At 48.9% G+C, this 21,572-nt stretch overlaps 1 protein-coding gene across 1 annotated transcript in view; it reads left to right on the top strand.

Moving 5' to 3' along the window:
* Nxn (nucleoredoxin) overlaps positions 1–21,572 on the top strand; it is a 141,600-nt gene that overhangs the window by 108,686 nt on the left and 11,342 nt on the right. The window contains exons 2-5 of the mRNA XM_032914385.1: positions 12,810–12,927; positions 16,225–16,358; positions 16,773–16,873; positions 18,445–18,551. Coding sequence (XP_032770276.1) covers positions 12,810–12,927; positions 16,225–16,358; positions 16,773–16,873; positions 18,445–18,551 — 460 coding nt within the window. The remainder of the gene's footprint in view (positions 1–12,809; positions 12,928–16,224; positions 16,359–16,772; positions 16,874–18,444; positions 18,552–21,572) is intronic.

The raw sequence follows: 21,572 nt of genomic DNA, 5'->3' as shown, positions 1-21,572 counted from the left end.
CGGGCTATAGAGTATGAGAAATGGGTCCTGCAAGTGCCCAGCTCTTTGAAAGTTCATAGGAAATCAGCCTGAAGCTGTGAGGCCCTAGCTTGTCAGCCTGGTGAGAACTGAGGAGTCTGGGGGAGCCCTTCCGTCCTGCCTCCTGGGCTAACACTGTTTCTGAGAGGAGACAGAGAGGGGTGTCTGTTCTCAGACACAGAATGAGAATGTTCCTTGGTATGGTTTATTTTTCAATGTAAAATGCTAACAGAGGAGCTGGACAGATGGCCCAGCAGTTAATCGCACTGACTGCCCTTCAAGAGGACCAAGATTTGATTCCCAGCACCCACACGGCAACTTACAACTAAGTATCCAGTTGATACCCAGGGACACACGTGGTTCTCAGTCAAAATACCCATACATACAAAATAAAAATAAATTAAATCTTAAAAAATAAATAAACAGAGAAACCTCACTGGCCCATTTTTGCAAAGCCCCTTTATCTGTTCTTGTAAGTGATTGCCTTAGACTACTATGGAGCAAGAAGAGCTGGGCCAGGCGGGTGAATCAGTTCCTCTATGGTCTTCCAGCTAAGGGGAGGGAGGTAACATTGCTCAGACAAGCATGTACTCTAGCAGATACCCAGATCTGCAAGGCATGGTGCGCCTTCAAAGTGGCTGTCACTCTTAGGCTTTCTTCCCTGGTCCCCTCAATTTTTCAAGGCAGGGTTTCTCTGTGTAGCCCTGGCTGTCGTGGAACTGGCTCTGTAGACCAGGCTGGACTTGAACTCAGAGATTCACCTGCCTCTGCCTCCTGAGTGCTGGGACTAAAGGCATGTGTATTCTATACACACACCACCTCCACCACCACCACCTCCTCCTCCTCCTCCTCCTCCTCCTCCTCCTCCTCCTCCTCCTCCTCTTCCTCCTCCTCCTCCACCACCACCACCACCACCTCCACCACCACCACCACCATCATCATCACCATCACCACTAATCATCATCACCACCACCACCACCACCCTGGATTCTGCTCTTCTCTTTTGGTTTAGCCTTGTGGATGCTGTCAGGATCTGGTATAGAAAGTCTCCCTCTAAGTTATGAGCTCAATGCTGTGGATTGAAAACAGGTGACATGTCTCTCAAAGGCAGCCACAGGCAAGGTCTTTGTGTTTAAGCAAAAGGGTATGGCTTGGTGTGAGCATGGGGAAATGTGGACACTCTTCCGGCTCTGTCAGCAGATCCACAGTGACACAAGTCATAGACACTCTGTCCCCCACTGGACGTGACTGCCTTTGGGGTTGGGACGCCTGTCTCTCAGACTCCAGACCCACACTGGCTATTTGTCCCGCCGTCAGAGGAAAACTCACAGCATTTCTTTAGCTCTGCCAGTCTGTTATTACAAGGCTCTTCCAAGCCACTCTGCCCGGCGGAGGTTTTGGGACCAGATGGGCTGTAAGCAATCCCTTTGTCAGCTTGTGGGAAATACAGCGAGGGGAAGCCCAGCCACTTCCCCTAGGCTGCATCTGTGGTGCTGGCAGGGAAGATCCTGGAAACCATAAGCCTCTTTGTAGTCTCAGAACACTGCTCATCTCCCTAGTCATCGAACCATTCAGGCAGGAAATCGAACAGCTTGGTAAACGATCCTCCTTAAAAGGGTGCTAGAAATCATACCATATTCCAAGCATTAGGCACTGAGCGTTCCAAGCCAGCCCTGGACTAAATGAATTTGGAGGGTTCTTGAACTGTAGCATTTGTAAAAGTTGTTTGTTTGTTTGTTTGTTTGTTTGTTTGTTTGAGAAGGGTCTTCCTATATAGGCTGGCTGGCCTGGAACTTGCTGTAAAGATCAAGCTGGCCTCAAACTCACAGACTCCTAAGTGCTGGGATGAGAAGTGTGTGCCACCATGGGAACTTGGCATTTTTAGATCACACCGATTTATACTTGGTGGTGGAAACCAGTTTGAATACAAGGCTTCCTGGATAGATTTTTGGTAACTAAGCTGCTTTCTCATGTGACTTGAGAAAGTATTGTTCTCAGAGCGTGCTTTGTTCGCCTCCTCAGGTCCCTCTGCCTACTTCTTCCATTTCTAGGATACACTTTCTCAAGCTCATGCCCTGTCCTTGCTAGTATCCCACTGCGGCCTTCCCTGTCAAAGAAACCAAGGCTGATCTGCCAGGTATGGGAGCCCACTCCTATAATCATAGTACTTGGGGTACTCTGAAGTACATAGAAACTGGGACAGGAAGATCTGAGGTTCAAGGCCAGCCCGGGCTACATGGTGAGACCTTGTCTATGCAGCCAGGTGTCAGATATAGACACATAGAGATCTGCCCCTGTACTTTGAACTTCTGGTTCCTACCTGTGTGGTACCCATTAGACAGATCTTGTTTCTGGTTGTGGTTGTAACTAATGACCCCATCTTAGTGACTCCCCTGCTGTGAGACAGGAAGAACAATGGGTTGGAGCCGACCTGGAAAGAGTCTTCATGTCTGTAATAAAGACTGGGTTTCCAGTGCCGGCTGCAGTTTTACCCATGCATGCCTTTTGCTCCACTCAAAGCTACCACCATCTCCCGTTTTTTCTAAAGGCAGGCTACCACCATGTAGCCTCACTTGTCCAGCAGCCTCCCCATCCCGACCCCCACTTTCCTGATCTGAATCAATGTGCCTACCCTCTGGCAGAAAGTCCCTCATAAAAAGGGGACTTATGTGGATGGTGCTTTGTCCCAGGCCTGACAGGACCAGTGGCACTCAGGTGACCTAAGCATCCAGCACTGGGCTGCCTCCTCAGTGCGATTGAGTTTAAGGACCACAGGCCCTTTGCCCTAGCATGGACTCCTGAGAGGACCATGTGCTAGAGACACTCCTGAGCACTTCCAGTGTGTGGGCCACTCTCTTTCCTGGGCAGGAAGGGCCACAGAGCCAGCTGGTGGCTGGCATAGAGCGAAGCATGTGGAGGATAATTTTCCCAAGGTGGCAGAGGCAGTGTCCAAACCCCAGAGCCTGTGTTCCCATTCCCTGCCCTCTGGTTCCAGTCTCCATGACCCCAAAACAAAAGATGCCCTCTGAGGAGGGTTAAGAGGCATTGGTTGCTAAGCTAAGCCCTTGCCGGGAGGTATGACTATGGAAGCAAAGCTTCCATGCATCAGCACCGTGTGGGAGACTGGCTGCCGAGGACAGAGAAGAAATGAAGCAGCGTGTGAGTTTTCTCCTTCTCCTTCCAGCAGCACAGTGCCTCGTTACAGGAAGTGTCTCGCAAGGGAAGCCAAGCTTTGAGACTTGAGTGCTCACACCCCAGGCAGAGAGGGCCTGGCGTTTACCAGGTAGGAGTGTCACCCTATCTGTTGTGTCTGATGGATACAAGGCCTAAGAGGTCCTTCCTTCCCTCCCCACCAGACTAGGAACCTGCAACTGAGAGAGGTGCTAGGCCAAGGTCAAAGGAGACTCATAGTCGGTCTAGGAGAACCAGCAGTGGTTTGGGTTTTTTTTTTTTTTTCCTTTTTTTCTTTTTTGCTTTTGTTTTTGTCATAGTGCTGGGGATAAAACCCAGACCCTTGTGCACAAAACCATAGTGTAATCCTCACAGTGTGGTGTAAAGCAATATTATAATCCCCGTTTTTCTCCCGAGAAAGCTGAGGCTTTGAGAGACAATGTGACAGATACAAAGATCACCCACCCAGTGTACTACAGGGTCAAGGCCTGAGCACAGGCTAGACCGTTTTTACTGTTCCTCCCACAAACTGGGTTCAGTCTAAGGATTTCACAGATGAGGACCAAATCACTGTGTGTAGGGTTCTAGTGACTCCCCACCCATCCTCTTACAACAGAGGTGGTCACGTGTAGGAAGTTCATTTATCACGCAGAGCCCTGGCATAGTCACTTAATTAAGCCCATCTTCCTTCTTGTCCCCTTTGCTTGTTTCTCTGCCAAGTGGCACCACCAGCTTCATAGTGTGTGAGCATATGTGGTCAAAGCCCCACAGAGTCGTCTTACATGCTCAAAAGACTAGGACAGGAAGATCTCAAACTCAGAGATAGCCTGGGTTACATAGAGAGTTCTTTTTTTTTTTTTTTAAGAACACTCTTTTATATCTGAATTTTTTTTTAAAGATTTGTTTATTTATTTCATGTGAATACCGTGTTGCTGTCCTCAGACACACCAGAAGAGGGCACCGGATCCCATTACAGATGATTGTGAGCCACCATGTGGTTGCTGGGAATTGAACTCAGGACCTCTGGAAGAGCAGTCAGTGCTCTCAACCGCTGAGCCATCTCTCCAGCCCACATAGAGAGTTCTTGATCAGCTTGGATGAGACCCTGACCTCCCCTCTCCTCCACCCTCCAAATCCTGTGTTTTAATTTCGAGGTGGGAGGCTGCTGAGTTCTCATAAGCAGTGATGGGTCTGACCGTCTTGGCCCAATCCACATGCTATTTTGTTCTCTGTGCTGACTCCAGTGAAAGGAGGGATGGGAAGGGGGCAGGACATTATTAGATAAAGGGAGAAGAACCCTGATCTCACTGCCATTTGAAGCAAATCATTTATGTGTGAGTTAGAATCGCCCCCCCCCATTCAAAGAGCCTGACTTGATTGTTTCGTTAGGTGCCTGGTCTAACTGACCCCCCACCCCCCAATTCCATTCCCCCACCAATCGGCTTACCCACCTTTCATTGACTACGGAACACACTTGGCCAGCAGCTCCACCACAGTCATGCTGCAGGAGCAAGGGGAGCAAACGTCTGGTGTGAACTCTGGGATAAGAACAAAGCCTCCAGGAGCGGCTAGAAGTGGGGGTGCGTCTGTGGTGACAGCAGTGAGATGGGTGTGGGAGCCTTCATCTACCGCACATCTGCTCACCTGAGCCAGGCCTTACTCTAAGCACCGGGAGGACTCATCTGCTCTTCCCCACAGTCTTTGTCTGTAGGGTCTGTTACCCCATTTCACAGATGAAGGAGCTCGAGGAGAGGTTAGCTCTCTCTTGCTTGAGGTCACTGAGTGGCTGATGCTGATCCAGACACAGGCAGTCTGGCTGGAGATCCTGTAAAGTATATATTGCCTTGATGTTGGAGGCAAGAGGAAGGGTTTTTTTCTCTGGCTCTCTGCAATGGTGTGGGCTGTGTTAGTTTAGGAAGGTGGGACCCACTCAAGGGCGTGGTTTTGAGTGCCTTCCACAGAAAGGGTGGTTTGTGACTGTAGTCAGCGCTGGATGGAAGGGCAGGGGGCGTTTGCCTGAGGGGGCTCCGGCTGACCTGGCCACGGAGCTTGCTGATTAATCCTACATCTGTGTCAGCTTTGGCTTCGTCCCACAGATTTGCAGCAGCTGTTGAGAAATAAAAGCTTGGCCCCTCTGTCAAGCGCAAAGGCAGTTAGCCTGGGAGCAGATCTGGGGTCACACTCAGGAGCTAGGCTTTCTCAGAAATCACCAATTGCGTTTCCCAGAATCATCTGCGGTGCTGGCTAATGGACAGCGTGGTTTAGATGTTCTCTGCTCTCCGCTCGCATCCTCACAGCTCACAAGTTCCCGGCCTGCCCCTCGTGATAGCTGCCGAATTGCCTCATGGCTCACCATGAGGTTTTCTGGCCAGCATCTCTGGCTTGATAGTTCCAACCACAACCTTGGAACCAGAACCTGCCATCAGGCCCAGGATAGGAATTTTCTAGAAACTGGATAGCCTGTTTAGTCATCCCTTGTGATTTCTGCCAAGTTGAGCTAATGTCGCCGCCTCCTCTTTGTTTCTTTCCTGTGTTGCCTTGCTTCTGAATTTGGCAAACTATTCATCAATATTTGTTTATTTGTGAGTGGGTAAGGATCAAGTCCACAGGTGGTGTATATATTCGTGGGAGGAGAAGGTTGCCTGGGCCTCTGTATGCCTGCTCATGAGTACATATGTGTGTGTGCGTGTGTGAGTGCGTGTGTGTGTGTGTTGGTAGATAGGTAGGGAGGTAAAACAGAAAAGGAAGTAAGGTCTCCTGCTGTTTTTTGTTTTTGTTTTTGTTTTGACTACGCTGGTGGCTGAGACCCAGTGATCCTCTGTGGACCCACCATGTTGAAACTACAGCCGCCTATACTCACTCCACAGGGTACTGGGGGAGCCCCATGCCAGGTCATCATGCTTATGCAGCAAACACCTAGTGAGCCTCCCCCAGTCCTAACCATTCATATTTTAACATTTAGATCTAATGGTGTTAGGGGTTTGCTGTGACACTCTGTTGCAGTCACCTGGCCTTTAGGAAGCTGGAAGACAGAGGTCCTGTGAGTGACAGGTGTCGTCAGAATTAACCCTGGGTAGACTCTTTGCCAGGATGTCACTGGAGAGAGGGTGGATGTGGGCGTGAAAGACCCTCACACTTTCCAACCGCAGCAGTGGCTGTGTATGTGACCCTTTTAAAAATGCATAGGCTGCCCCAGTGATGTAGCTCAGGGGTACTGGTGCCTGACACATCAAAGCCCAAGTTTGACCCCAGCAGCACCTTAAAAGATTAAAACGCTAACTTTGCCATTGACCGTTTCCAAAAAATTTCCTGAATCTGGTGGAATATGAGCTCTCGTCCTCCATCCAGTCTTGGGGTTCAAAGGCAGCTGGATGTGAAGGGCCTGACTCAGCAGCACCTCCCTCCCACGCCAGCCTGAGGCAGACCGTGCTGAGTTTCCCAGTTTTTAGTCATTCGAGCCAGAGGCAGGAAACCAAGTAGGAATTCTTCCAGAGTCAGATGTGGTGTCAGGGTTCTCTTAGCAAAACCCACAGAGGCGAAAGCAGAAAAGCCCTGCAGCAGGGTGTAAGGACACATGCCACATGCCTGAAGTCCCAGCTGCGAGGAAGGATGAGGCAGGAGGATGACTGAGACCATATATGAATGAGATTGGAAAGTCAGATCTGAGAGTAAGGGTAAGGAGTTAAGAGGTAACCAAAAACAAATGACATGAAACAGGGTCTTCAAATGCCTAGCTGCTCATAGCAAAAAAAACTGTGTCGAGAAGGAAACCCCCATTCCATAAGTCATCTCATTTGCAACCTGCTAACTGTGCAGCTGATTGATTAACTGTAAAACAAAGCTGACATGGAGACAGTCTTTGAAGAGGAAGACAAGGGGACGCAATCATAAAGTGGACCCCAGCATTAATGAAGCGTCCCGTGTGGATGTGGCTTTGAAAACTGAAGTGTTTCCACACGTGACACCTTCCTTAGGCTCAAACACCCTGCAGTGGGTGTTACATGCTCCGAGTGGCCTGTCCACGGACGTCTAGTCAGGCTCAGGCCAAGATGACAGCCCAGCCCCTTGGTGGCCTGTTTTCTTTCTATGCTGACATGTTTCCTCCCAGATGAATCTCTTAGATGACAAAGAAGTGCTGAGGATTAAATGTGGGGGTCTGGGGGCTGTTGGTAGAGAGTGCTTGCCTGAAACGCATGAGGCCTTCATTTCAGTCCTCAGCATCCCCTGAAAAGTTCCACTGTTATACCGAGAAGAATACAAGCTCACTTTTGGGGGTGGTGGATTTGGAAACAGGGTCTCTCTGTGTAGCCCTGGCTGTCCTAGAACTCTATATAGACAAAGGCTGGACTCAAACTCATAGATCCACCTGTTTCTGCCTCCTGAGTGCTGGATTAGAGGTGTGCACCACCACTCATGGCTGCTGGGGGTGCTTTTTTAAAATGGCACTTAGCTTGCAGCACAAAGTTATCTAGATATTACCACCCCCACTAAAATGAAGGATGATCTGGATGCTGTAGGAACCCATCAGCCTGGAGGGACTCTGATGCTGGCAGCAGGACCTCGGCCCACTCTTGCTGTGCTGCGTCTTAGGTTCTGGGCAGATGCTGTTTCTGTTGGACATTTGGATGACAGGCGGAAAGGTGGTAGATGTCCCGGCTTTCCCTATTGAGTCGAAGTCAAGATTGGCATATGTGAACTCTTAAGCAAACAGTCTTTATCTGGGACCCCAGCACGCTGCAGTTCTGCAGATCCCACTCATGGGCCTCAGGCTTCATGGACTCCATAATATCACACACAGACTTTCTATAATGTACACTGTTCTATGGCAGGAATGTATGCATGACCCCGAATGGTTAAGAAGCCTCTTTTTAGGGCCTCTGGGAGACTTCAGCAGACTTTAAGACAGCGTGAATCACTCTAGAAGCACAAGCCTTTCTCATAGCCATTCTGCGTGACAGAGGCTCTCGGCACAGGCAGAGATGACCACTTCGTTCTGAGGGCCAACTTTCTGGTTTAGAGAGCAAGATCTGACTGAGGTACCGGGAGACAAGGCACTGGAGAGATGACACATCGGTTAGGAGGGTATCCTCCTCTGCACCTGCACACAGTAGTGTACACTCACACAGCTGTGTATATATGCATGGTTTTTTTAAAAAAGAAAAGAACAGTTAGAGAGATGGCTCCGAGTTAAGAGCACTGGCCGCTCTTCCAGAGGTCCCAGGTTTGATTCCCACACCCACATGGCAACATACAACATTCTGGAACTTCAGTTCCCACAGAGCCAACACCCTCTTCTGGCCTCCAAGGGGAATCAGGCATCCATGTGGTGTACAGACATACATGCAAGAAAAACACATGTACACATAAAAGTAAATAAGAGCTTTAAAATTAAAAAAGAAAAGGTCAGAATGACTGTGTCTAGGTCTTCCATGCTGTTTCCAAGCTGAGTCACCCTGATCTACAGCCTGAGAAATGTGCGCCAAGCCACAGACAGAGCTCTCTGATGAATAAGTTCCTAAATAAATCATTGTCATGAAATTAGACCATGATGTGTTAGACTATAAAAGGAACAACTTTTCAGTGTTCCTCATAAGCACAGAAGCAACAAATGTTGTCCCCTAAGCCAGTAGGCCTGCCTATACTTGGAAACAGAGATCCAGCGACCAAGGGAACCATGAGCCATGACTTCCTGTCCTTCTGAGACCCAAGGAGGAAGAGCCAAGCATTTAGAGCCCAGGTTGCCGGACACTGACACCATCACTTCCTTTCTTTCTTTCTTTTTTCTTTCTTTTCTTTCCTTTCCTCTCTCTCTCTCCCTTCCCTCCTTCCTCTCTCTCTCTCTCTCTCTCTCTCTCTCTCTCTCTCTCTCTCTCTCTCTCTCTCCCTCTCTCTCTCTCTCTCTCTCTTTCTGAAACACCCACCCTTAAATAAATGCTGTTGGGATAGGGCTAGGGAGATGGTTCCGTAGTTGAAAGCACTTAAGCAAGTTTCTAGCACTCAGTTTAGGCATCTTACAACCACTCATAACTCCACTTCCAGGGGATCTGATACCCTCTTCTGGCTTCTGAAGTTTCCTGCATATACATACAGACACACATATATACAAAAATAAAAATACATTTTAAAATTAGGGGTTCATTAATTCAGTTGATCAGTCAGCCTGTCTATTTATCTATTCATCCATCCATCCACCCTTCCATCCATCCATCTGTCAGATACATAATACATACATACATACATACATACATACATACATACATACATACCAACCACTGAACTACAACCCTGACCCCTGACCCTGTTTCCTTAAAACACATAGGTAAGGGAATAGGGCCATAAATAGCTCTGACTGCATCCCCTCTGGCCTTAGCAGCCAGCCTTCTACCTTTTGACAGGTTCCTTGGGCTGCAGGTGACCTTCCCCGTGCATGCGACTTACTTCATTGCATGACCGAAGTCTGTTCTCATGTCATCCCTCATAGGCGTGTGCTGTGCACATGTGTATGTGTACGAATGGAGATGTCCCCCGCTGCCTACCATTAAAATGTGGGTCATTCTTCTAAGCATGACTTTGCCTTTTCCCTGTGAGGCATTCTTTCTAGTTCTTTATAAACATCTGAAATTATTTTCCATTTTTATTCTTTTTTTAAAGATTTATTTATTTTATGTATATATTGTCACTGTCTTCAGACACACCAGGCATCGGATCCCATTACAGATGGTTGTGAGCCACCATGTGGTTGCTGGGAATTGAACTCAGGACCTCTGGAAGAGCAGTCAGTGCTCTTAACCTCTGAGCCATCTCTCCAGCCCCTCCATTTTTATTCTTATTTATCGTCTTTCTTTCCATGAGAGCCGAAGTTCTACCAGAGATTCATCTGCCTTGTTGTTTCTTGTTGGTTGGTTGGTTTTTTCTGTTGTTGTTTTCCTAGACTGGGTTTCTGTGTTTAGCCTGCCTGTCCTAGAACTAGCTCTAGGCTGGCCTCAAATCCACAGAGATCCGCCTGCCTCTGCCGCCTGAGTCCTGGGATTAAAGGCGTGCACCAGCACTGCCCGGCAGCCTTGTTCTTTTCTCGTGCCTCTTGTGTTTAGAAGAAGCACATAGGGTTGGGGATTTAGCTCAGTGGATTTAGCTCAGATCGAACCCAAGGCCCTGGGTTCGATCCCCAGCTCCGAAAAAAAAAATAAGAAAAGAAAAAAAAAAGAAGAAGCACATAGTAGGTACTCAGTTTATAGCTGCATAGTGAATCTCTGCGCTTGCAAGTTCTAAAACACATTGAAGGAAACCCGACGTGTCGTCAGCTGTGTGTGTGCTTACAGTGTACTGTTAGCTGTGCACTCACTAACATCAGTGAGTGTGAGGGAGCAGTGGAAGTTAGGTGTGTCTTCCCAGTCAGATCGGAAAAACTGACATTAGCGGTGGCATTGGCAAGGGAGATGGAAATGAGCTCTCGCTGCGGGCCAGGGTAGAGCATGGTTTCAGCCTTCCCAGGCAACAGATCCTGGATTACTCTTTGCATTTTTTTGTGATTTTATTGTTTCCCAATGTTTTCAAGTGACTACTTTTCCCCCTCTAAAATTACGTTTAAACAACAACAAAAATTCAACTCAATGATCTTAATCTTCTTGTCTAAATTGTTTTCTCCTTCCTTCCTTCTTTCCTTCCTTCCTCCCTTCCTTCCTGTGGTGAAGGGGAGGGAAGAGGGGGAGGAGGATGAGGTGGAAGAGGAGAAGGAGAAGGAGGAGGGGCGAGAGAGAGAGAGAGAGAGAGAGAGAGAGAGAGAGAGAGAGAGAGAGAGGAGAGAACATAAGCACATATGTGCACCCATAGGGAAGAGTGTATTGTGTGCCCTCTTCTGTGGTTTATTTATTTCTTTGCAGCAGGGTCTCTCTCTGCACTCAGGGATGAAGTCTCAGCCAGGCTGGGAACCAGCAATCCTCAGTTACCTTCCTATTATTTCTGTTCCTGCTGGAACTAGGGTTACAGGCATTTAAGGGGACACTGGCTTGTTTCTGTGGGTAGTGAAGCAAGTACTCTTAATTGCCCAGCATCTTCTCAATGCACAACCCTCCCCGCACCTCGGACACCCCCTTAAAGTAACCTGGATGGACTCTGGCACAGCAAATTTCGGTTATGCATCCCAGTGGCACGGAGGGCTTATTTGTTGTCAAACCTCTAAAGAGTGTTTCATCAATATGCCGGGCACCGGTGGCACACGGCAATAATAAGGGGCAGAGGTAGGTGGACCTCAGAGTTCCAGGCCAGCCTGGTCTACAGAGCGATTTCCAGGATAGTCAGATACACAAAAAGGCTGGGACTGGTGCAGGAAGATCAGAACTCAAGGCTAGCCTGAGTTTCATACCTAATGCTAAGAAAACCTCCATGGTGAGACCTTGTTTCTAAACAATAACAATAAAAGAACGCTTGATCCTGAGCCCAGGCCGTGGAATGATGCAGCCACGGCCCCATCACAGCCGCTCACAGCCACTCTTGTGAAGAGGCTGTTCTGTGAGCCCACCGGAAATGTGGGGCTGGTAAGCAATGGAGCACGGCCACCCAGTCTGAAGCAGGATCCAACATCCCTTCTGCCAAGCCATGTGCCTCTACAGGCTGAGAAGCCTCAAGTTTCTTGGCAGATACTCTAGAATTGAACTAAATACCATTAGAGCCCCATCCACACATCCTTCCCCTCCACTGTGTGTGGTTGCATCCTGAGGCTTGTTGCCCCGTTTGGTCAGGGGCTGAGCCCCTGGCCTGGACCCTCAGGTGCCTCAGAAAGGAGTCTTGCACCCTTGTGGAGCTATCTTCTTCTTCTTTCTGTGTAGCAAGCCCAACATGTCCCCTCATGGTTTTGGTGCTAGGGCTTGGCGGTTACATTTCAGAGCACCCAGTGGCTCACCAAAGGGGTGTTCAGCCTGTGGCCATGGGGGAGCAATAGAGCCTGTGAAAATCTGGCTTCTTGTCCAGGGCTGTGATGTTCCCAGGTTCTCAGCTTCCTCCTTAGACCCTGGGCCTCTAATAGTTTGCACTGCCAGCCTCAACACTGCCAGAAGCCTGGAGGCTGTTTGGAGTGGCGGCGAGGGCTGAGGGTTGGGGCAGCCTTGTTGCCTGTGTTCAGCAAGATAAACGGCACACGTGCATAGCAAAGATGCTGTTCCCATCACAGGCCCGGACAAGTATGGAGAGGGGCACATTTAATACTCGTTCTTGTTGGAAAGCCTCTCCCTCCTCCTTGGCTGCTGGCTGCGGCCTGTGGCCTGCTGCTGGGCTGAAGTACTTCTCTCCCTTCCCAGGTCAGCTGGCTAAGGTCTCACTGCACTCTGAAGAGGTCAGGTCTTTATCGGAATTTTCAGGTTGTCCCCTGGGGACTGGCAAGAGACTAAACGTCCCTCTACCATCCACCCCTGTCACAACATGAACCTTTCTAGGACTCAGGGTCCCCTACACACTACAGCACTGCAGAGGCACGCGGGGTTGTAATGAACCCTATTGCTGGGCAGCTCTGATCTGAGCCAGTCATTCCCGCATTGTTCCATCTCCTCCTGGGCCTGGGGACACGGAAGAGCTCTGCGATTAGTTTGGTTTGGGTTTAACCGCCTCATCGTACTTTCCTTTTGCAGCTTAAACTTTGGAACAAATACCGAGTCTCCAACATTCCATCGCTAATATTCCTAGACGCCACTACTGGGAAGGTCGTGTGCAGGAACGGGCTCCTCGTGATCCGAGATGACCCAGAAGGTGAGGCTTGGGCGCGCCTTACTCCCTCCCCTCCTGGCCCTCAGTACTGTAAGTAGGTTTACGTGGCTGGAGAATATTGTCTTGATAAAATTACTGTATTCTCCAGGTCATGGTTAAGAGTTTTAAAGGCTCAGAATGTCTCTCCAGGGGCCATTCATTCTTGGGCCAAAGCAGATGGGATTTGGGAAGGAATGTTCGGCTCTGAGGGCTGCAGAGGCTGTTGGGAAGCAGCAAGAACCAAGATACCAACTCTAGTGTTAGTTCAGCAGCAGAAGCTGCCTGAACAATAAGGGTCTGCTCTGTGTGTGTGTGTGTGTGTGTGTGTGTGTGTGTGTGTGTGTGTGTGTGTGTGTGTGAGATTCTCTTAAAAATATAGAGTATCTGAGTGTGGTGGTATGTACCTTTAATCCCAATCTCAGAGGACAAAGGCAGGTGGATTTCTTCGAGTTCAAGAGCAGCCTGGTCTACATAGTGAGTTCCAGACTAGCCAGGGATACACAATGAGACCCTGCAGCAATAGAAACAAAAAGTGTACACAGAGAGGAGAGGGCTGAGAGCCTGGGGCACCTGCTGCCGTGCCTGACAACCTGACTTTTTAGAACCAACATGGTGGAAGGAGAGGACCACTCCTTCCAGCTGTCCTCTGACCACCATGAACACAATAGAGAGAAGTAAAGGAAAAATAAAATCCTTTATCCAAAACGTTCCTGGATGTGCAGTGGGCACCTTTGCCTGCTTGGCGATCTCGCTGGCTCCCCCAGTGAGTTCTAATGTGCATTTAGAGTTGTGGTCTGGTAGGATGGAACTGAATCCCTCCTCCGTGGTCCTGAGGCAGAGGACTAGACCCTATCCTCCATTGGTGTGGGAACAGGAAGACTTCAAAGTTTCAAGTTTCACCTCCTGAACATCCTCAATCCCCAAACCTGAAACCTTTTGCTTTTATTTATTTATTTTTCTTTTGAGTCAAGATTTAGTATTTGTCCAGGCTACCTTGAAACATGCTACATAGCCCAGGCTGGGCCCTTTTCCTGCCTCAGCCTCTCGAGTGCTGAGTCCTGAAATCTATAATTTCATGACTGTCAAAAAGGTTTGAATTTGCCAGGCAGTGCTCTGACTTGTCTGGTGCAGTTTATGTCCCAGTTCCTGATGGCCTTGCTCATGCTGACCTGGTGGCTGATGGCTGCATACTGGGAAGCCTCCCCAGACCACCTTCCCTCTTGCACCAGAGAAATAGAGTTACAAGGTCTCCCCTGCCCCCTTGCTTACTGAGCCAACTGGAGGATTCATACCTGGTCACAAACACACACACGCAGACACTGACACAGACGGACAGACAGACAGACAGACAGACAGACAGAAACACACACACACACACACACACACACACACACACACACACACACACACACACACACCACTCCGAGTTGGATGTGGTTGTACATACCTGAGGCCCCAACGTTCTGGAGGCTAAGAAGGTTCTGAGTTCAAAGCCAACATGAGCTACACTCAAAAAATAGAAGGCGGGCTGGAGAGATGGCTCGGTGGTTAAGAGCACTGACTGCTCTTCCAGAGGTCCTGAGTTCAATTCCCAGCAACCACATGGTGGCTCACAACCATCTGTAATGAGATCTGATGCCCTCTTCTGGTGTGTCTGAAGACAGTGGCAGTATACTTATATATAATAAATAAATCTTAAAAAAAAATCATCAAAAAGCAAAACATGGTAAATGCTATTTAAAAAAAAAAAAGGAGGGGTTGGGGATTTAGCTCAGTGGTAGAGCGCTTGGCAAGCACAAGGCCCTGGGTTTGGCCAGTGTGGTGGCGCACAGCCCTTGGGAGGCAGAGGCAGGCGATGTATAAACTGAGGCCAGCCTGGTCTACTTACTGAGCCCCAGGTTAGTCAGAGATACATAGTGAGACCTCGGAGAGAGAGAAACAAACCAACCAGAAACAGATGAGACAGAGATTGAGACTTCCTATGTAGAAGGATTACCCTTTATAAAAATCAGGACATGGCGAACTCACACCCCACCCACTCCCAAGATCGTTAACATGGCCAGCCTAGTGACCGGTCTCCAGAGTTCTGTATCCTCTGGTTTCCGGGTGGGCTTGGCCACCTGCATTTTTAACTCATCCCTGGCCCCTCAGGCGAGTTTGAGGCAGTGGGCCATGGACCACCCTGTGAGAAAACAGTGTGTCGATCTGGGAACAAGTTAGTTCCCCTTCCTGCTGGGAGTCCGAGGTCATCAAAATGTGACCATCTGGGTTTCGTGGGTTTTCATTTTATTATACTTCAGCCTCCCTTGACTCCCTAGGCCCCAGCCCTGACCTGTTGCTTTTGAATCTCTAGGGGTGTGGCCCAGCAGCATCCCACTTGAAAAATCCCACAGTGTTCTAACATGCATTCAGGGCTGGGAACTGTGGACTGGCAGGATGAGACTGGATTGCTATCTGTGTGAAGTAATGTCCCACACAGGTAGGGCCGCATCTGCCAGTTACCAAGGTGGTCTGCTCTGGCCCATCTCCTCCCTATTCTTGCTTCTGCATCTGGAGAGAGGCCTTCTCATCCCTGGGCACTGCCTAGGAACCGCTGCCTTGGTGGTATGAGGCTATCTGTGCCACAGATGATTTTTTCTTTTACATTTTCTTTTTGTTTCTGTTTCTGTTTCTGGGGTTTTTTGGGGGGGTTTTGTTTTGTTTTTGTTTGTTTGGTTTGGTTTGGTTTGATCTTTTTGCTCTTTCAAGACAGTGTTTCTCTTTGTATAGCCCTAGCTGTCCTGGAACTTACTCTGTAGACTAGGCTGCCCTCAAACTAACAGAGATCTCTGCCTCCTAAGTGCTGGTATTAAAGGGGTGTGTGTGTGTGTGTGTGTGTGTGTGTGTGTGTGTGTGTGTGTGTGTGTGTGTGTGTGTGTGTGTGTGTGTGTGTGTGTTGTGTGTGTGTGTGTGTGTGTGTGTGTGTGTGTGTGTGTGTGTGTGTGTGTGCATGTGTGTGTGTGTGTGTGTGTTGGCACACACATGCCTCAGCATATGTTTGGTGATCAGAGGATACTCCTTCAGAATCTTTTCTCTCCTTCCTTTACACATCCCAGGGGCCTGGCTCTAGACACCTACCCACAGAAGGGACCACCCCCATAGCCCGAGTTCTTTTGTTTCTGTGTTGACTGCAGATCCTGTGGCTGGGCTAATAAATTCTGTATGGTGACAAAATTGTGCCTAGATTTCTGGAGACTCCCAGGTCCTGGGCTGTCATAAAGAGCCATGCTGTTCAGACCCTCTGTGGCCTGTCTATTTCAGGTCTGGAATTCCCTTGGGGACCTAAACCCTTCCGGGAAGTTATCGCTGGGCCCTTGCTTAGAAACAACGGGCAGTCTCTGGAAAGCAGCAGCCTTGAGGGGTCTCACGTGGGAGTCTATTTCTCTGCACACTGGGTAAGTGTTTGGCCTCTCCTTGGATTAGACTGAAGGGAACAACGGTGTCACCACTGTGCCTAGAGGACTTGGCTTCTGGGCCAGGAGGCTGTGGTGGAAGCCCCTTGGCCTTGCCTTTCCTTGCTCACCGATGACAGTAATGCTCATGCTGTCAGTGATGGCGACAAGAATACAGCCTCCCCTCAGCCAGCCATCCTGACAGGATTTCTCCGGCTCCGAAAGGGAGGGATCTCCCCGCCGCCTACTGCATGTAGCCTGGGCTGGGCCTCGGCTGTGCACACTGATTACCATGAAGACTCGAATGCTTATAAATTGCATAAATTGGGTTTTGCTGTCCCAGTCTTACCTACCCAGTTCTTCTCACCTGGCCTCCAGTGGCAATGGCTGGAGGTAGAGCAGGCTCTTGTCTTTCAGTGTCCACCCTGCCGAAGCCTTACCAGAGTGCTGGTGGAATCCTACCGGAAGATCAAGGAGGCAGGCCAGAAGTTTGAGATCATCTTTGTTAGTGCAGACAGGTACAGTGTCAGCGTCACCTTGAAGCACACCACACTACTTTTCCAGTAATGGCCTACACGTGTGTCTTTTGCCTCCCATGTCTTCCTCCGTGTGGGCCAGGGAGTAGGGCTTGTGGGAGACAGCTCTGGGATGTTAGCTGAGGTAAACCTTGCTGCAAACACAGAGGCCTTTCCCAGTGCACTTCAGGATCCATGGAAATCAAGATGCATTTTTTGGTTCAGTTTTCTAGATTGTGAAGGGGAAATACAGGGTGGAGGACAGAGGGGAGCCAGAGCCTGGCACCATGTGACTGTGTTTTGCATGCATCTGGTCATGCACTTTGTCTAGGACTACACCATTGCACGTGGATAAGAAATCACACAAGCCCCCAGCTCTGAAAAAAAAGAAAAAAAAAAAGATAAAAAAGAAATCATACAAGCGAGTGTAGTTTTCCTCTCAGGGCCCTGTCCCTCTAGACTCGGGTGTCTTTGCTTCTCCTCATTCCGTCATCACTCAGCAGTCTTCAGCTTAGAACCCCAGCCAAGATCCGGACTGAGAGAGCAGGAGCTTCTGCCTCCCTAGGCCCTGGTCACAGAAGCCTCTCAAGATGCCACACTGTAGCTTTGATATTGTACTTCCTGTGCTATCTATTGGCTCATGGTCCCACCCCTCAGTTCCCTGTCTCAGTGCAAGGGACCAGAGACCAGCCTGAAGACATTTAAAGCTTTGTTGGAAACAGTATCACTTTTACTGAAACACAATTTCTATATAAGGAAATTGCATCTGTTTTGTTTTTTTCCATCCAAAAAGCTCTGTCCCACGTGTCTACCATGTCATTATTGTCATACAATCAAGATACAGAACATTTCCATCACCCAGAAGGTTCCTTTGTGCCCTCCCTGGTCATTGTACATCCCCATAGCTTAGCCCTAACGCTCTCTATAACTAAAGCCTGCTCGCTTTCCCTGTGTACAGTCATGGGTGGAGGCTTGGTGCCAACTGTGTTCTTTACACACCACACATACACAGGGAACACAACTGTGGCGTGTGTCCAGGCCTGCTGTAAGGTCGGACCTGTTGGGGCTGGAGGGATAGCTCTGTGGTTGAGAGCACTTAGCTCCGTCAGAGGACCAGGGTTCCAACTCCAGCCCCTGTACATCTCGGGAGCAGCTCACAAACACTAAGTCACAGAAGTCCAGCCACAGCGGGTCCAATGGCTCTTTCTGGTTTTTTCTCCCCTCCCCGCTGCACAGAAACACAAGCAAGTGAACACAAATCGAATCAAATCTTTAAAAAAAAAAATCTAATGTGTCCACGCTGGTGATATGTTGGGCATGTAAAATCCGTAGGAGGCATGGCCTGGCTGCCATTTTAGTTTGGGATCCACTGGGTGGATGGAGCCATTTGCTTCTTGATGAGCAGCAGAATGGGTAGATTAGCAAACACCCGTAGCCTGGGGCCTGAGGAGCTAGGCGAGGACCTGAGTTTAGGAACCCCAACCCCATGGGAGCCTGTACAACTTGGTAATAGCGGGAAGCACCAAGGGGTGATGCACACAGGATAAAGACATTTTCTCCGCATCTTTCTGCAGGTCAGAGGAGTCTTTCAAACAGTACTTTAGTGAGATGCCGTGGCTTGCTGTCCCCTACACTGATGAGGCCCGGCGGTCTCGTCTCAACCGACTGTATGGAATCCAAGGTAGGCATCCCAGACCTGGACTCTGTGTGGCCGGATGGAAACCTGCCCACCTGGGCTTTCCATACCCCTGGCCTCCTTTTAGGAAGAGAGAGAACATCTTTAAAACAAGGCATAGTGGTGCATGTCTGTATGTCTAGCACCTGGGAGGCAGAGGCAGGGATGTGCCGGTTCCGTGCCAGTCTGAGCTGTACGGGGAGACTGTTTCAGAAGGACCAAAGCCACCAAACAGACAAACAACTAGACTTTACTTTTGTGGGTGTTCATGGTCCTGACATTTTTTAAAAGTTACTTGGGCCAGGCAGTCATGGTGCACACCTTTAGTCCCAACACTCAGGAGACAGAGGTACATAGATCTCTCTAAGTTCAAGACATGTAGTCTACAGAGTGAGTTCTAGAATAGCCAGGGCTACACAGAGAAACCCTGTCTCAAAAAATCAAAACAAAAACCAATTTTTTTTTCTAATTTGGGGCCTGGGGACTAGAGAAATGGCTCAATGTTTAAGATCTTTGACTGCTCTTGCATAGGACCTGATTTGTTTTCCAGAATGCATGTCAGGAGGCTCATATGACCTGTAAGTGCAACTCCAAGAGATCTCATGGTCTCTTCTAGTTTCCTTGGGTGTACACGCATGCACACACACACACACATATACACATGTGTACACACAAGTACATAAACACACACACATAAACACTTTTAAAAGTAAAGTAAAGGGGTTGGGGATTTGGCTCAGTGGTAGAGCGCTTGCCTAGGAAGCCCAAGGTCCTGGGTTTGGTCCCCAGCCCCGGAAAAAAAAAAAAGTAAAGTAAAAATAAATCTTTTAAAAATTATTTGGGGTGATTTATTTGGTTGTTTTTTGAGACAGGGTTTCACTGTGTGGCCTGGCTGTCCTGGATCTCACTCTGTAGACCAGGCCGGCCCTGAAGTCACAGAGATCCACCTGCCTCTGCCTCCCAAGTGCTGGGATTAAAGGGATGAACCATCACTGCCTGGCTCTTGGGGTGAATTTTATGACTTACACCTCATTACAGTGGTTGTGTTGGAGGTTTGGGCTGGGCTCGTTGTTTTTAAGTACTTGCTCTGGTAAGACAGCTACTTCTCCCCTTTCATAGTGGCCTCTGACATGGACGGCCTATAGAGCATGTGCTTCCAAATCCCTAGACCAGAACCCTTCCAAGGTTTCACTGTCACACAGACTAAAGGATCGCCTTTGGTCCTATCACTTGGAGTGCTTGAGCCTCGGTTCCTCCTCTGCAAATCACGCGTGATGAATCTCTGACAGAAAATTGCTAAGAAATGATATAGATGAAATGCTTCTTCCACATGTGTTTGTGTGTGTGTGCGTGTGCGCGTGTGTATGTGTATGTGTGTTGCAGTCCTACTACCTTTCCACAAGAGTCGACCATCAGAATTGCATGGCAATGATGTTTATAAATAAAGAATATCACAGAAACACGCTAGATGCTCCCTTTGTCAGATGGGCACACACATGCACGTGCACACACACACACACACACACACACACACACACACACACACACACCCCCTGCGTCTAGCCAAATGGGCTCTTTCTTGGGAAAGTACTTGACTGGCAGTTCCAGAGTTAAACTGGAGGGTAGGTGCTTGCTTAAGTTCCATCCCTGCACTACAAAAACAAACAGAAATATATGGGGTTGTGCTCTGACTTTCCCACCTGTGGGATTAAGTTTCCTTGCTCTGAAAGTGACTTAGTGTTCTACTTCAAGGAGACGTGACTGTCTCTTTGTTCAGTGGACAAGAGCTTTCCTCCAGCATCACAGTCTTCAAGGCTGTGCCCCGGGCTCCCGAGTTGGTGACTAAAGGCCTTTCAAGCTACCACAGGCAAGGCACACTGGTAGGCTGGTTGAGAGCCAGGGCTCTCCTTTTTGGACTTTGTCAGTGCCAGCCTCTTCCGATGACAGTGGGTTTTCCCTCTTTACCTGTGTTAGGCAATGTTTCATCACTGCGATGCTGTTCCTAGCAGAGACAGCTTGAGGGAGGAAGGATTTACCATGGGCCACAGCTTCAGAGTCCTTCAGGCCTCAGCTTGATGGCTCAGGAGGCGGGGGGAGGGGGGTGGGGGTGGTCTGCAGACTTCTGCCCTTCTTCCACTTCATTCTGTCCTGGCCATAGCCCATGGAATGGTCCATCCACATTCAGAGTGAGTCTTTGCCCTGAGTTGGGCCTCTGTAGAGATGCCCTTCCAGACCCATGGAGAGCTGCGCTCTGCATCTCCTAGGTGACTCCTCGCCCAGTCAGGTTGATGCCGAAGACAACCTTACCTGCCTTTAGCCGTTTGAGTTTTTGAGATTTCCTGTTTCTCACACACAGCAGTGAGTATGCATATATACATCCTTAAAAACGTAACAGGAAATTAGAAAAGAAGAAACCCGAGTTACAGGGATTTATCCATAGGAAGTCACAGCACCACACAGAAACTGAGCTCTCAAGCAGGTAGTAACTCACAGTATTATTAAAGTCTTATTGTTATTGTGTGTATGTGTGTATTTTGCCTATATGTGTGTCCATGTATGACATATGTGCTTGGCACCTTCAGAGGCCAGAAGACGGTGCCTTATACTCTAGTTGTGAGTTACCATGTGGGTGTTGGAAATCAAGTCCGGATCCTCAGTAGTTACAGACAGTGCTTTTAATTGCTGACCCATCTCTCTCCTGTCCCTTGGTTGTTTTCTCCTGAGACAAGGTCTCACTCTGCAGCCCAGGCTAGACTGGAATTCACATTATAACTCAGGCTGGCCTAAATCTTCTCTAACCTCAGCCTCTTGACCTTCCCAGTCCTGAGACGATAAACACAGAGCACAATGCTTTTTAAATTTTGAAACATTGGCTGGCCTGGAACTGGCTTTGTAGACGAGGCTGGCCTTAAACGTGCTGTAACATTCCACTCGCTCCTGCCTCCCAAGTGCTAGAGTTACAGGCACAGGCTACTATGCCGTGCAAGGCGATGGAGTGGTTTTACAGAGAAGTTCTAGGACCATTTC

This window comes from Rattus rattus, chromosome 9, assembly GCF_011064425.1.
Source record: "Rattus rattus isolate New Zealand chromosome 9, Rrattus_CSIRO_v1, whole genome shotgun sequence".
In the NCBI taxonomy this organism is placed as follows: domain Eukaryota; kingdom Metazoa; phylum Chordata; class Mammalia; order Rodentia; family Muridae; genus Rattus; species Rattus rattus.
This window is presented reverse-complemented; position numbering and strand designations above follow the sequence as displayed.